This window comes from Loxodonta africana, chromosome 18, assembly GCF_030014295.1.
Source record: "Loxodonta africana isolate mLoxAfr1 chromosome 18, mLoxAfr1.hap2, whole genome shotgun sequence".
Lineage (NCBI taxonomy): Eukaryota > Metazoa > Chordata > Mammalia > Proboscidea > Elephantidae > Loxodonta > Loxodonta africana.
Genome location: NC_087359.1, coordinates 18,707,795 through 18,722,106, shown reverse-complemented (window position 1 = coordinate 18,722,106; position 14,312 = coordinate 18,707,795). Strand labels below are relative to the sequence as shown.

The following is a 14,312-nucleotide window of genomic DNA, read 5'->3' as shown; positions in this document are numbered from 1 at the left end:
TGTGTGTGTGCATGCATGTGTACCCTCATGTGTATGCGTGGGTGTGTGTGCACACATACGTGTGCGTGTGCCTGTGCCTGTGTACGCTTGCATGTGAGTGTACATGCGTGTGTGTGCGCACGTGTGTGTATATGCCGTCCTGCACAATATTGTCTCCCTACTCAGCCGATTGCCACCACCTATAAAAGGGGAACCCAAAGTAGGCCCCATCCTGACAGCCTAGACTGGAGCACTGGGGGCTTTGGACCTCAGCCTCTTGGTGGCCACAAGGCTCAGGGGAAGGCTGTCAGCTCAGGATCCTGATTTAGAGCCAAGACCAGCCCTGGTTGGCTGCCACCAAACCTGGTGCCAGCTAACGTCCATCTGGCTGAATCTAGAGTTTAGACAGTAAGGGGGAGGGGACACCAGGCTTCCTGATGGACCGTGGCTCCCTGAGGGGCTAGGCTGCCTAAGAAAGGGGCCGTCTCCTCGGGGCAGAGGTCAGGGACACCTCCTGCCCCTTCAGAATTCAGGGCTGGGCGCCCCCTTGGTACCTGGTGGCCAGCTGTCCCTTTCACTTCACAGTATATATCCTGATAGATGCCCAACACCTAGAACAAGGCTCTTTACATCCCGGGCATAGGATGACTGAACTGGAATAGTGGGGCCCTTTGCACAAATGGATCTCTGGGTGGTACAAACAGTTAACATACTCAGGTACTAACCAAAAGGTTGGCGGTTCAAGCCTACCCAGAGCCACCTCAGAAGAAAGGCCTGGCAATCTACTTACAAAACTCAGCCATTGAAAACTCTGTGGAGCACAGTTCTACTCTGACATGCATGGGGGTGCTATGAGTTGGGGTCCACTTGACAGCAACTGATTTTGTCTTGCACGGAGGAGGTAGCTACTCCAAGCAACTCCTTCCTGGCCCTGTTGCAGGTCCCACGCAGCTTCTCAGGCGTCCGACTCACCCCATCCCCCCCAGGAGGTCTCAGGACACTCTGATGCATGGAATGTCCCTTTCCAAGAACGTCTTCCCTCGAGCACTTCTGTCTCCCCCAGACAAGCAGTTCATCAGCCCGGGCCTCACCGTCAGCAGGCGGTTCCTGCCTTGCCCCTTAGGGCTGCTCTGAGCTGTTCATCAAGCAGAGCCTAGGCCCATACCTGCATCCAGGTGTGGGAGCCAGAAACCTGGGGGCCAGCCACTTGCAGCTTCTCCCCCCACACTCTCCACTCAGCTGGTCACGAAGCCCGGCCACTGTCCTCATGTCCTCTGCCCACATCCTAGTCTAAGCCCACCCCCCAACCCCAGTGCCCAAGTGTGGGACACTTGTTTATAGAGTACGGACTCTAGTTATAGAAGGGGGGAAGGAAGAAAAGAAGAAAGGATGGTGTCTTGGTTTTCTAGTTTTGCTATAACAGAAATACCACAAGTGGGTAGCTTTAAGAACAGAAATTTATTTTCTCACAGGCTAGAAGTCCGATTTCAGGGTGCTGGCTCTAGTGGAAGGCTCCCTGTCGGCTCTGGGGGAAGATCCTTGTTTCAGTTTCTGTAGACCCAGCGTTCCTTGACTCCTTGTGATCTTCACGTGGCATCCCCCCGATACTCTCCCCGCCCAACCACATTATGCTTGTTCTGTGTCTGCGCAGCTCCTTGTAACTCAGAAATGATTACCTGCACTGACATGGCCTCATTAATATAATGAAAACCCTATTTCCAAATAGGGTTATATCAACAGGTATATTGTTGTTGTATGCCGTCGAGTTAATTTCGACTCATAGTGATCCTACAGGACAGAGTAGAATTGCCCCATAGGGTTTCCTAGGCTGTGACCTTTACGGAAACAGATCCACAGGTCTTTTCTCCCACAGAGCCTCTGGGAGGACTTGAACTACCGACCTTTCAGTTAGCAGCCAAGCACTTAACCACTGCACCACCAGGGCTCCTTATCTACAGGTATAGGTTAGGTAGGATTCTCACACATTTTGGGAGACACAATTCAGTCCAGTACAGCTGGTGACCAACATACAGCTCCGTCCCTGACCCTGCACCCTCATCTCCTGGGGTACTTGGGGGCCCCATGGGCAGGCACTTCCAGAATCCCCCCTGCTGGAACCAGGTGCTGACACGAAGCCTCTCCCCTTTCCCAGTCGCTGCTGTTCCTGGGGCTGGTGGCCTCCGTGGGACTGGCCTTGAACCTCATCTTCCTGGCGGTTTACCTGGTCTGCTTGTGCTGCTGCCGGCGGGAGGATGGGGTGCAGACCAAACAGCGCAACTCCTGCTGCGTCACTTGGACAGCCGTGGTGGCCGGGCTCATCTGCTGGTGAGTGTCCCTCTAGGTGGGTCTGGCATGTGGGGCTCAGAGGGCTCTCAGTCAGCTCAAGTGCTGGGGGAACAGCCTCAGCAGACGTGCTGAAGTTAAAACATTAGCTTGCCTGGGCCTCCGTGGTGGATGAGCCACCAGGACCAAGAGTGACACCCCTTCTTTCCCTGGCAAGCCTCAAGTGGCCACACCCTACTGACTGACCCCACGCACCTCCATGGGAGAACTTTAGCGAATGTTGTTCCTTTTCTTGCCAAGCAATGGGAATGAGAAACCAGGGACTACCCAGCCGTGCCCTCTGGTGGGCTTGTCCAGTCCAGGCAAGGAGCTTCCTGCGAGGTTTACTGAGCAGCAATCCCGGCTAGCGGGCATCTCTGCCCCTGCCCCCTCCCAGCTGCCACCCTGGGTCAGCAAGCTCAGAAGGAGGCCTGACTCCGGCCCACATCGGTTCCGTCTTCACACGAGATCAATAACTTCTGGTGCCATTAGCCTGCTCTTTGCTTTCAGTGAGGAGGTGAGAGTTCCTGATTCCTGGGTACCCCATCTGGGAAGAAGGGGTGCCCACGCACTAGCTGAGTCTGTTTTACAGAAGCTGTTGTGTTTTTCTTGTTCGGGTATCTACAGAGGCTTTTCTGAAAGGCTAGTGTCACTCTGAGATGCTCCGGGGCGTGTTGGCCCTCTAGGGTGAGAGACCGTCACTCTCAAATGTCTGTCCTGTCTGAGAATCTGAGCAGGAGCTGTCACTCTGCCCCCGGCAGCAGGGCTACAGTGGGAACAGGCCTGTGAACTTGGGCATGTAGGCAGCGGAGTTCTCAGCCCAGCTGGGCTCACCTCACTGGCCTCAGCTCGCTCACCTGGCAGGTGAGGGCACGTTTGTCATCACTGTCCTGCCTGGGGTGTAATGATCATCCGAGCCAGAGACAGGGAAGAGCCTGAAGCTGTGCTGCAGAGGTGACGAAGCACCGAGCACATGACGGGGCCTGGGCCTTGGGCAGACATGTGGCTTGGACTTAAATAATAAAGAGTCCAACTCAGGCCTGGAGTTTAAAGATGAGTGTGATTCCCAACAGAGAGGAACTCCTGATAAGTCACTGTGGTGTTAAAGATCTCCTAGTGAGAGCAAGCAGCTTGCTGGCTGTCAGGGCAGCATAGGGCGTGGGCTGTGGCGAGAGGACAGGCGGATAGCTATGATGATGACCCAGATGGGAGGAGGAGCTGCTGAAGGTTGACCCTCTGGTTTCTGGCTTAAGCACCTGGATGGACAATGTGGGGCACCCACTGAGCTGTGGGACCTGATGGAGAAGCTAAGGAGGGAGAAGATCACAGATTGAGTTTAAGATGCCTTTGAAACCTCCAAGTGGAAATGTCAAGGACACCAATGGAAACACAGGGCTGGAGTTATAAATTCAGGAGCTGTAGAATAGATGGTGTGGAGGCCATGGATCCAGGTGAGATCTGCCTGAGGAAGAGCAAAGAGTGGGGACAGAAGAGGATCCAGGCCTTGAAGTACATCATGTCACAGCCAGGGAGAAAAGGGGGAGCTGATAAAGGAAACAGGACAGAAAGGGAGGAGGGAAACCACAAGGTCACAAGACCCAAGGGGGCAGGGGTTTTAGGGAGAAGGAGAGCTGCCCTGTCCAGTGTCATGAGCAGCCAGGTAAGATGGGGGATGGAAAGCGCCATCAGACTGAGTGGCCTGGTGGTCATTGTGTTCATGGGGATTCAGGAAGAGGAGTCATATTGGAGTGTGTTCAGGAAGAGAAGGGGCAAGAAAAAAGAGAGGGGAAGGAGTAGAGAAAGAGGGCAGGAGGGGGAGGGATGGAAGGTCAAAGGTGGGGGGATTTAAGATGGGAGAGAGCTTGTTTGAGCATAACAAGGACCCAGTGGAAAGAAGAGATTAGATACAGAGAAGAGAGTGTGAGCAAGGGGTTCCTGAAAAGATGAAAGGGGCAGAAAGACCGGGTAAGAGGAGACATCCTTGTTCTCTGTTTTGGGTCGAGGGCAGACCATGACCCTATATTTGGGAAAGTTGCTGGTGTTGTTGTAACAGAGAAGGTGGAGCCTCTCAACTCATTTGTTTTGTCTTTGCACTCAAGCAGAGTAGACTTCCATAGGCACAGGCAGGAGAGGGCTGAGAGGGATCCTCATTGAACTGCCAGGGTGACTTCTGGTCCTGGAAGACCAGAGCGATCTCACAGCCACTCGCGTGGGCAATCTCTGATAAATCCAAAGACTAGGAGAAGCGCAAAAACCTAGAATGCCCCACCTCAGCAACAGGGGAAGGGAGGCTTAGATGAATGGAAAAGCCTCTGCTCCTGTGTGGAGTCTCCAGAATAGACTGGATCATGAAGTAGCTAATCAGAAGAGCAAGTTATAAACACAAGGAGCCAACAAAAGGTCTTTTTCAGGTCATGATACAAATAGTTTTCTCTTTTAATGAAGTTACAAAATGGAGGATCATGGAAATATAATAAGTGTAATTTATTAAAATTTCAACTGGGAATTTGATAAAAGTTCCTCGCAGTATCCCCGTGGGCTAGACAGAAGAATATGGGCTAGATGATGGTGCAGTTAAGTGGGTTCAAAGCTGGTTGAACAACCCTGGCTGAAGCCAAAGTACACTGTGGATCACAAACCACAGACGTGTGGATGTGTATGTCTTATGTCCACTCTGTGTCTCTGGTCTATATGTGTGTCTGATCTATATGTATGTCTAGTCTATGTCTATGACTGTGTCTACTTATGTCTAATCCATGTATCTGTATATACACACATAGGCACATGAAGCTTGTTGGAACCTTGTTTTAAAGTGCACTTTCCCAGACCACACTGATTCAGTGGGTTGAGGGCAGAGCCCACTTACCCACACCTTAACAGGGACCCCAGGTGATTCTGTCCTGGGGGTCCATGGACCACTCCCTGAGAAACACAAAATTAGGGGCCTGGAAGGAGGTCTTTAACAACTTCCAGAAGATTCTATTGGTGTGCTGAGCGAAAACCCAGGAGGCTGATTCATAAATCTTCAGATGACCCCAAGTGGTGTGGTTCAGATAAAATGATAGGTGGCATAGTCAAGATTTGAAGTGCTTCATTCAGCCTGGAATGTTGGCCTGAAGCCAGCTAGATGGACTTTAACAGGGAGAAATTAAAAGTTCTGCTTTTATTTTAAAAAAGATAATCAATACAGCGTGATAGGCTGGAGGAGAGGCCACCTTCATGGCAGTTCGTGTGAGGAAATCCAGAGCTGGCTGTTGACCACAGGGTTGGGGTGGGAGCACACACAGGCCACCTTCATGTGGTCCTCAGGCATAACTAATTAGCCCCCTTGTGCAAGGACCTACATAGACAACCGCGGCTTTGGTGCTTCATGCAGAGGCCAGGTTTAAGAGGGATGTTGGCCAAGTCAAGACAGTTGAGCCTGGAGGTTGGTGTTGAGGTCAGAAGGGTCTGGAGACCTTACGCAGAGGGAGGACACATGTCCAACATGGACAGCAGAAGAGTAAATGGTGACACGGGGGCCACATACAGAGGTCTGGGGGTGTCGTGTGGGTGAGAGATCCCGGGCTGCCCCCACGGTCCATGAGTGTAGGAAGTGGGTTGCAGCTCAATTTCAGAAGGAACTTTCCAGTAGCTGGACTTTTTCAGCACAAGAACAGGCTGCCCTGTGGGCGGCATGGCGAATGGGGGAAGGGGTGGAGAATGCAGAGGGGGAGCCCCCTGTTTCTGGAGGTGTCAGGAGAGACCCATTAGGGCACTGGGCATGTGGTTTTATTAGACATCAGCTGTTCCCACGCCCACCTCCATGTCAGAATCACCTGAGAGCTGGTGGGAAGTACGGGTTCTGCCCAGACCTGCTGCGTCAGAACCTCTAGGGCCAGGACCCACAATCCCCCACCTCTCAGAGCCACTGGACTAGAAGACAGTAGTATTTTCCTGTTACCTACATGAAACGTGGTATGGAGCGAGTGGACCAGAGCCTGGGAACCAGCTGGTTCCTGCTGTGTGAATTCTGTGCTGCCCCACCCCCACTACCTCACCTGCCTGAACTTTACCCACATCCCTGCCGCCCCAGAATGTATCCCTCAGCTAGTCACTAACCTGTCCCCCTCTGGTGTCACCTCTAACCTTTGGGGTCTTGTCTCTAGCGCTGCTGTGGGCGTTGGTTTCTATGGAAACAGCGAGACCAACGATGGGGTGTACCAGCTGATCTATTCCTTGGACAACGCCAATCACACCTTCTCTGGGATTGATGCTCTGGTAAGGCTCGTGGGCAGCTAGCAGGGCCTGGCCACAATCCAGAAGGTCGGTGCTGCCACAACAAGCCTCCACCCCCTAGTCGGGCCCCCATCAGTGGCAGCTCCAACACTGAGACCTGTGTGGTGCTGAAGTCCCTCTGGGCCACAGTGTCCCCTACCAGGAGTGAACGGGAGCTTTCTGCTTCTCCGGCTGAGAACAGTGGCAGGGGCAGGGGGGAGGACTAAAGAGGGTCCTGGAGGGGTGGAGGGCGCCAGGATCGAATCTGGTCATTTTCAGGAGGAGAAGGACAGGTCTCCATTTGCCAAAGGAGAACCAGGTAAAGAGCCCCATGGGAGCAGACTGAACCCCAAACCTGGGCTCTGGCTCCAGGGGCCACAACTCTAGCTGGGGCTCAAGTGAAAAACTGCTGGGCTGGCCAGAGGAAGGAAAGGGCTACTCTGCTGAGCCCTCTGACCAGAGGCATAGTGGCAGAGGGCGGGGAGCTGGGGTTTTCTCAGATGCCAACCTCACCCCTGGGTGCATGTTGCCTGCACCATAGCTGTGGGGTCTTTTGGGCTGGTTTTCTGGGCAGCCCCATGCAGCCTTGGTGCTCCCTTGGAGGCCAGGCTTTGGTAGAAACCGCAAAGGGTGGCTTTCAGGGACACCAGTCCTTGGCCATGCAAGCTATTCCTGGGTCCTTTCTGGATCAGATCCCTAGCAGAGGGTAACAGCCCCAGCACGTGGCCCTTTGTGTCAAGCATCCTCGGCCCGTCATTTGCTGGAAGAGGATTCGACCTCCTTTGAGCCTCTGCCCTAAGCTGGTCTAAGACTTTAATCCCTCAGTTAGCCTCTCCCTCTGGTGACTCATGTTAAAGATACAGGCTGTCTCTGGCCCCAGAGAGCCCTTCCTGGGGTTGAGGGTCTGGGGCAGAGCAGGGAGCAGGTCTCCTGTGTCCACTGGGCTGGGACAGCGCCTGGGTGAGGGCAGGGCCGCTGGGATGGAGGAGCTAACACAGGGACTGACTTGGCTTGATGAGTCCTGGAGGCATGGGTATCACCTGGCTCCAGGCCAGAGGGAACTCACCCCCTGGGCATTCCCACCCCTGCCTGGGCCCTGGAGGGGTTCCATGATTACTGTCCTCTGGGCTCTGTCTACCCTCCCCCTCTTCTTCCAGTCACCCCTGCCAGAGCCCTGGAGGAGGAACCCAGCCCAGAGGGGAGAGTCCCCTGCCTGGGAAGCCCCAGTGCTGTGACCCTTACTGGCTAACTTGTGACAGTTATAGGGGTCATCCTTGTCTCCCCAAACCAAAACCAAACTCGTTGCCAAATTAATTCTGACTCACGGAGGTCCCATGAGTTAACAGAGTAGGTTTTCTTGGCTGTAAGCTTTACAGAAGCAGATTGCCAGGCCTTTCTTCCATAGCACCACTGGGTAAGTTCAAACTGCCAACCTTTTTAGCCTAGTTAAAAAAAAAAAAAGTTAGTAGTAGAGTTTAAACTTTTTGCACTTCCCCAGGGACTGAGAAACTCCCAGAGCTTCCAAGATGGGAAAGCAAAAGCTTAGCGTCCTCATCCCTGTGGATGAGAATATTGCAGGAAGACCAGCTGGGAATGAGACCCCCCCCAGATGTGCCCATCTGCCTCTAGGCCTGGGAGGTCTCTGGGGCAATGTCTGGACATTTCTCAGCAAGCCCCACATCTCTGAAATCCCCCACGCCCCCAAAGGGAGGGGCCCTGCAGGTTCTGGAGATCAGCCCTCATCCTCTCTCCACCAACACTAAGAAGTCAATGCAGGAGTTCCAGGGCCTCGGGGCACTTCCATCCCCATGGCCTCCCCCTCCTCACCCTGGGCTCAGCCAGGGCACTGGACCAGCCCTGAGGGTGAAGGCTGAACAGCAGATGAATGATACTAAATGAGATAATGTCAGTGAAGGCGCCTCGTCAGCTACAGAGTAAGCTCCAAATGGGGGTGATTACAGTAATGAGAGCCATTACAATAATTATTATAATCATTGTGCAGGTGAGAGGAGGCTGGGATTGGGGGTGGCCTGGTGGGTGGCAGAGTGGGAGGGGCTCATGGAACTGGTCAGGCTGACCTAGACCTGGGCCATCCTGGGAGCCCAGATCAGGTGGCAAGCAAGAGGCCTTCTGGGACTGCATCCAGCAGAGAGCGGGGCGGACCCTCCTCTACGCCCCGCTTTCCTAGACCACCAGCCCCACACCTGTGCCTTTCTACACCACAGGGACTTAGGCCTCAGTGGGCTGGGCAGTGAGTAAAGGCTCAGGCAGGCCTGACAGGGTTCTGCACACTCGAATTGGGGGGTCATAAAGGGGTCATTTGGGAGCGCTGGAGCCCAAAGGTAGGCAAAGCCCAAGAGTCTTTCTGTGGATCCAGCACCCCCACCACCCACACGGTGAAGGGGGCCTGGGCAAGCCCCTAACCCTTCAGGGTCTCAGCTTTCTCAGCTGCCCCTGGAGCTTCGCCACGTCTGTCATAGCAACCCTACAGGACAGAGTACAACTGCCCCATACGGTTTCCAAGGAGCGGCTTATGGATTTGAACTGCCAGCCTTTTGGTTAGCAGCCAAACACTTAACCACCGTGCCTCCAGGGCTCCAGTCCATAAAGATTACAGCCTAGGAAACCCTGTGGGGCAGTTCTACGCTGTCCTATAGGGTCACTACAAGTCAGAATCGACTCCACAGCACACAACAACTGATGCTGCTGTTGGGGGCCCTCACTTTGAGAACCACTGCTGTGCCCCATGGGATAACAGCTTCTACCATCTCCTTGCTCCTGCCTAACCCTGCCTCGCCTAGAGGAAGGCCAACCTCTTCCTCTCCTTCTCAGAGCTACTGTTTCTCTGTGGGAGAAAGGCCTCTGGAGCCTGTCCACCTGTGTCTCCTTGCAGGGAGTGCTGTGTACCGGAATCCCTGAGGAATAGGGAAGGAGGAGAGCTGAGAGCAGGTCAATTTTGTGATTATAAATTTTTTGTTACTTTGTTTTGTTTCCTGTGGGAAGACATCAGGAGGAAAGAGAGAGGCTGACAGGCATTTAATGTCTTGCTCTTTTAAGTTGGGGTTTAAGAAGTAGAAAAGTTAAAAATTTGGAGCTAGGGAAGGAAGAAAAAAAGTGGTCTTATGGAAAAAGTTTAAAGATAATTTTCGAAGCTCTCACTCGAAAGTTCATTTGATATACAAACCAGTCACCATCCAGTCAGTTCCGACTCATGGTGACCTCCACGTTTGTCAGAATAGAACTGTGGGTGTACAATGACTGTTCAGAAGTAGATCACTAGACCTTTCTTCTGAGGTGCCTCTGGGTGGACTTGAACCTCCAACCTTTTGGTTAGCAGCCAAGCACGTTACCGTTTGCACCTCCCAGGGACTCCTGATATAATATAGATGTATAAAAATATCACATACTATTTGGCTTGCTCATGATGTTATCATTTAATGATCATGCCATTTGTATCATGGTTACAAAGCACTTCGACACATATTATCTTACTAAATCAAGAAGGAAAGTTTATTGGGATGATCTCTTTTTTAGTTACTAGAGGAGCCCTGGTGGTGTAGTGGTTAAGCACTTGGCTGCTAACCGAAAGGTTGGCTCCATAGGAGAAGGACCTGGTGATCTGCTCCCGTAAAGATTACAGCCTAGGAAACCCTGTGGGGGCAGTTCTACTCTGTCCTATAGGGTGACTATGAGTCAGAATTGACTCGACAGCAGTGTTTTTTTTTTTTTTTTTTTTTAATTTAGTGACTGAATTTACTCTTACATGCTTCCCTGTGTGTGAAGCTACATGCCTCTGGACTTGGTAAGATCATTGGCATCTCTTAGCCGTTTAACCAGCTTTTAAGAGCCAGGCACAAGCAGGAAGAGGGAACAAGCCTCTGACGTTGAAGAGCAAAACAAAGAGAGCCATTCTTTTTTCTGGAATCAGGAGCTTAGAGTATGAAGCAGATGTGAAAGGCCACAACCTCCATGTTCAATCGCCCTAACACAGCAAACCCAGAGTCTGCTCCTAGGAGTGTTACTTCATCGGCCTCATTGCTGAGCTGTCACTGTGGCATTTTTATCATCCTTCCCAAACTATGAAGCTGAAGGCTGCCCGGTGAGGATTAGTGCCGCCCGCCCCCACCACCAGTTGCGCTCCTTGGTTGAATGTGACAATTCAGAACAACAAAGCCCTTCTTTCCCTCACGGCCAACACACAGGCCCTGCGCAGGCTCAGGAGGGACACGCCTGGGCTTTCTGGACTGTGTCCCCAGGCCCTGTGGGAACCCTGGGTCTGGGTGGCTTGAAAACACCTTTCTAGTACCAAGCCCTGGGAGTCCCTGGGTGGTGCAAACAGTTAGTGCACTCAGCTGTTAACCAAAAAGTTGGACGTTCCAGTCCACCCAGAATTGCCTTGGAGGAAAGGCCTGGTGACCTACTTCTGAATAATCAGCCATTGCAAACCCTATGTAGCACAGTTCTGCTCTGACAGGCACAGGATCACCGTGAGCTGGAACTGACTCAGTGGCGACTGGTTTGCTTTACTTTGCTTTGAGCCTATCAAAACCCTGCTTCATTCATCTAAATAACACCTTTCCCAGAATCCTGTAGTACCAAGCCCCAGCTGTATTCCCTGCTTGTAATCAAGGACGGTCACAGCCCTTGTCCCTTCCATCCCTCCCTCTGAATTGGCAGGTACTTTCTTCAGGGTCCACTCAGCTCCAAAGCACTTAAGACCCAGCTGAAGGACAGGAACCCGTTCACCCAGCCGGCAGGACACATGCCCAGAGAGGGGGAAGGGGCCATGAACATGCAGAGTTCAGAAAAGGCGCTGATTTCCTCCTACCATCAAATACCCAGGCTCCTCAGAGGCGGCACCGGATCTGTCATTTCAACATCCGATTGTTGTGCACTGGACGCTCTAAGCGTTGCTCGCTCTACAACAAAGCCTTTCTCTTCTGGGGAATTTAGAAATCCTTTGGGGATAAAAGATCAGGGAGTGACAGAGGAACTCTTCAGTTTAAACATGTTATTCCTCATTCTAAAAAAGAACTCATCATCCAAGGAGTTTAAAGTTTTAAGAAAATTTTCAGGGAAAAAAACGGGAAAAAAAAAAAGGTTATTTTGTTCGTTTTCCCTTCCGGGTCTCTCTTTACAGCCAAACTCTGGAACTTGGAGCCCAGGCCCTGGTTGAGGCCAGCTCAGGGGCTGTCCCTGGGATTGAGGCCTGTGAGGGGCTGGGTGGGTGACAGGGCCTCTGCCTCCCCTCCTTCCTGGGGCTGCAACCCCCCAAGCTCCTTGGGGCTGGGGTGGGTGGTCGGTAGTTCATTCACGCATGAGCAGCTGTCTTCTGCCCCTGCAAAGACCTTCTTCCCCAGAGTAAGAGCCAGGAGCCCTACTCCCCTCCACACACACACCTCCTCTCACCTGGTGGGCCAGATTTACCCCTTCCTCCCCCCACCCCCCGCAGGTTTCCGGAACCACCCAGAAGATGCAGGTGGACCTGGAGCAGCACCTGGCCCGGCTCAGCGAGATCTTCATGGCCCGTGGTGACTACATCCAGACCCTGAAGCTGATGCAGCAGATGGCCGGCAGCATCGTGGCCCAGCTCTCAGGGCTGCCCGCGTGGAGGGACGTCACCGCCGAGCTGACCGAGGTGGCCGACCAGACCGGCTACGTGGAGTACTACAGGTGAGGGGCCGTGTAAGGCAGACGGAGGGGCGAGGGGTGTGCTGACTTCCTCCATCCATGCCTGAATCTCCGGGCCCAGACTGTAAAGCGCTCCTCTTGTCATCGAGTTGATTCTGGCTCGTGGTAACCCCAAGTATGCAGGGTAGAACTGTGCTTCACAGGGTTTTCATGGCTGTGAGCTTTTGGAAGCAGATTGCGAGGCCTGACTTCTAAGGTGCCTCTGGGTAGACTTGAACTGCATCACCCAGGGACCTGAACTGCCTCTACCTGTATGCGTTGCTATCAGTTCCAGCTCATAGCGACCGTAGAGTAGAACTGCCCTCCTCCCCTACACTTAACATCGGCAGGAAATCAAGTTAGGGTTGCATCTAAGCCATTGTGCACGTTTGTGTCTCCATCCCTTTCTCCACACCCACGCCTCCTGTTGTAATGGGTTCCTGGAAACAGTTCTGCTTTTCCCAAGGGAGCTCAGTGATGCTAACCAAGAACTTGGCTCTGCTGGAGCTGCTCCACCCTCACTCCCTTGCACCTCCCATATCCATCCTGGCATTGATCTTATCAGTATACACGCCTTTTCCCCCACTGGAGTACAAGCCTTTTGAAGATGGTTGTCTCCTGGCTTTTAACTCCTACAATAATTAGCCAGACCTTGTATGAAACTACAAAGCCGGATGGCTATGCTCAAGAATCTTCTGGAAAGCAAAGATGGAGGTTGCCCAAGAGGAGACCCAGATCCTGTCACAGAGGATCCCTGTGAGTCAGAATCGACTCCACAGCAACGGGTTTTTGGTTTTGTGATGTTAGTGAAGCAGAAAGCCATTGGTGGAGAGGAGGGGTTAAAGAATTCGTTTAGTTTTTGCATCAGGAGAAATCATGATCAAAAGACTCCCCTCTTTTGTGACTGGGGGAAGTGTCCTGTCTCAGCTTCTACCCCTCAGGTCAGTGCAGTGGAAGGAGCAGCTAGGTAAGGCTGGCCTGGGTTGGGAGGTAGCCTTGAAATTCTCTTTGTAAGGGAAAGAGAGGAGGGTGGTTTGTTTTGGATAGTCTCAGCCCCCTCAGCCTTGAAGTCCTCTTCCTTCTTCAGCCTGGGCTTTGGAGATGCCAGAGAGCAGGGATCAAGTTGACCAAGTTCCAGCTTTCTGTACAAATGAGGAAACTGAGGCTCAAAAGGCTAGGTGACTTACCCGGAGCTCCAGCAGATGTGTGTCTGCCTTCCCCCATCAGCCCTGAGGGATGTCTTAGTTACCTAGTGCTGCTGTAACAAAAAATAAAAGTGGGTAGCTTTTTTTTTTCAATTGTACTTTAGATGAAGGTTTACAGAGCAAATTAGTTTCTCATTAAACAAATAATATACACATTGTTTTGTGACATTGTTTGCCAACCCCACGACATGTCAACAGTCTCCTCGACCTTGGGCTCCCCATTACCAGCTTTCCTGTCCCCTCCTGCCTTCTCATCCTTGCCCCTGCACTGGCGTTTCCATTTAGTCTTATTTTATGGGCCCATCTAATTTTGGCTGAAAGGTGAACCTCAGGAGTGACTTCAGAACTGAGCTAAAAAGGTGTCCAGGGGAGTTAAAAGGGTGTTGGGGGTAGGTAGCTTTAAAGAAATGTATTGTTTTACAGTTTCGGAGGCTAGAAGTCCAAATCAGGGCATTGGCTCTAGGGGAGAATCCCTCCTTTTGGCAGCCCCAGGCATTCCTTGACTTGTGGACGGTCCCTCGCTGGTCTCTTCTACCTTCGTGTGTCTGTCTATTCTGCTCTTTTTAGAAGGGATTAGATTTAGAGTTCTTGTTAATGCGGAAACCCTGGTGGCGTAGTGGTTAAGTACTATGGCTGCTAACCAAAAGGTCGGCAGTTTGAATCCACCAGGCGCTCCTTAGAAACTCTGCGGGGCAGTTCTACTCTGTCCTATAGGGTCGCTATGAGTCGGAATCGACTCGACGGCACTGGGTTTTGGGTTGTTAATGCTGTCAAATCAGTTCCAACTCATGGCAACCCCATGTGGGCAAAGGAGAGCTACTCCATAGGGTTTTCATGGCTGTGACCTTTCAGAACCAGATTGCCAGGCCTGTCTTCCAG

At 52.3% G+C, this 14,312-nt stretch overlaps 1 protein-coding gene across 2 annotated transcripts in view; it reads left to right on the top strand.

Moving 5' to 3' along the window:
• TTYH2 (tweety family member 2) overlaps positions 1–14,312 on the top strand; it is a 47,064-nt gene that overhangs the window by 8,904 nt on the left and 23,848 nt on the right. For both annotated transcript variants that reach the window (XM_023556937.2, XM_003417196.4), the window contains exons 2-4: positions 2,132–2,304; positions 6,450–6,561; positions 12,011–12,231. In XM_023556937.2, coding sequence (XP_023412705.2) covers positions 2,132–2,304; positions 6,450–6,561; positions 12,011–12,231 — 506 coding nt within the window. The remainder of the gene's footprint in view (positions 1–2,131; positions 2,305–6,449; positions 6,562–12,010; positions 12,232–14,312) is intronic.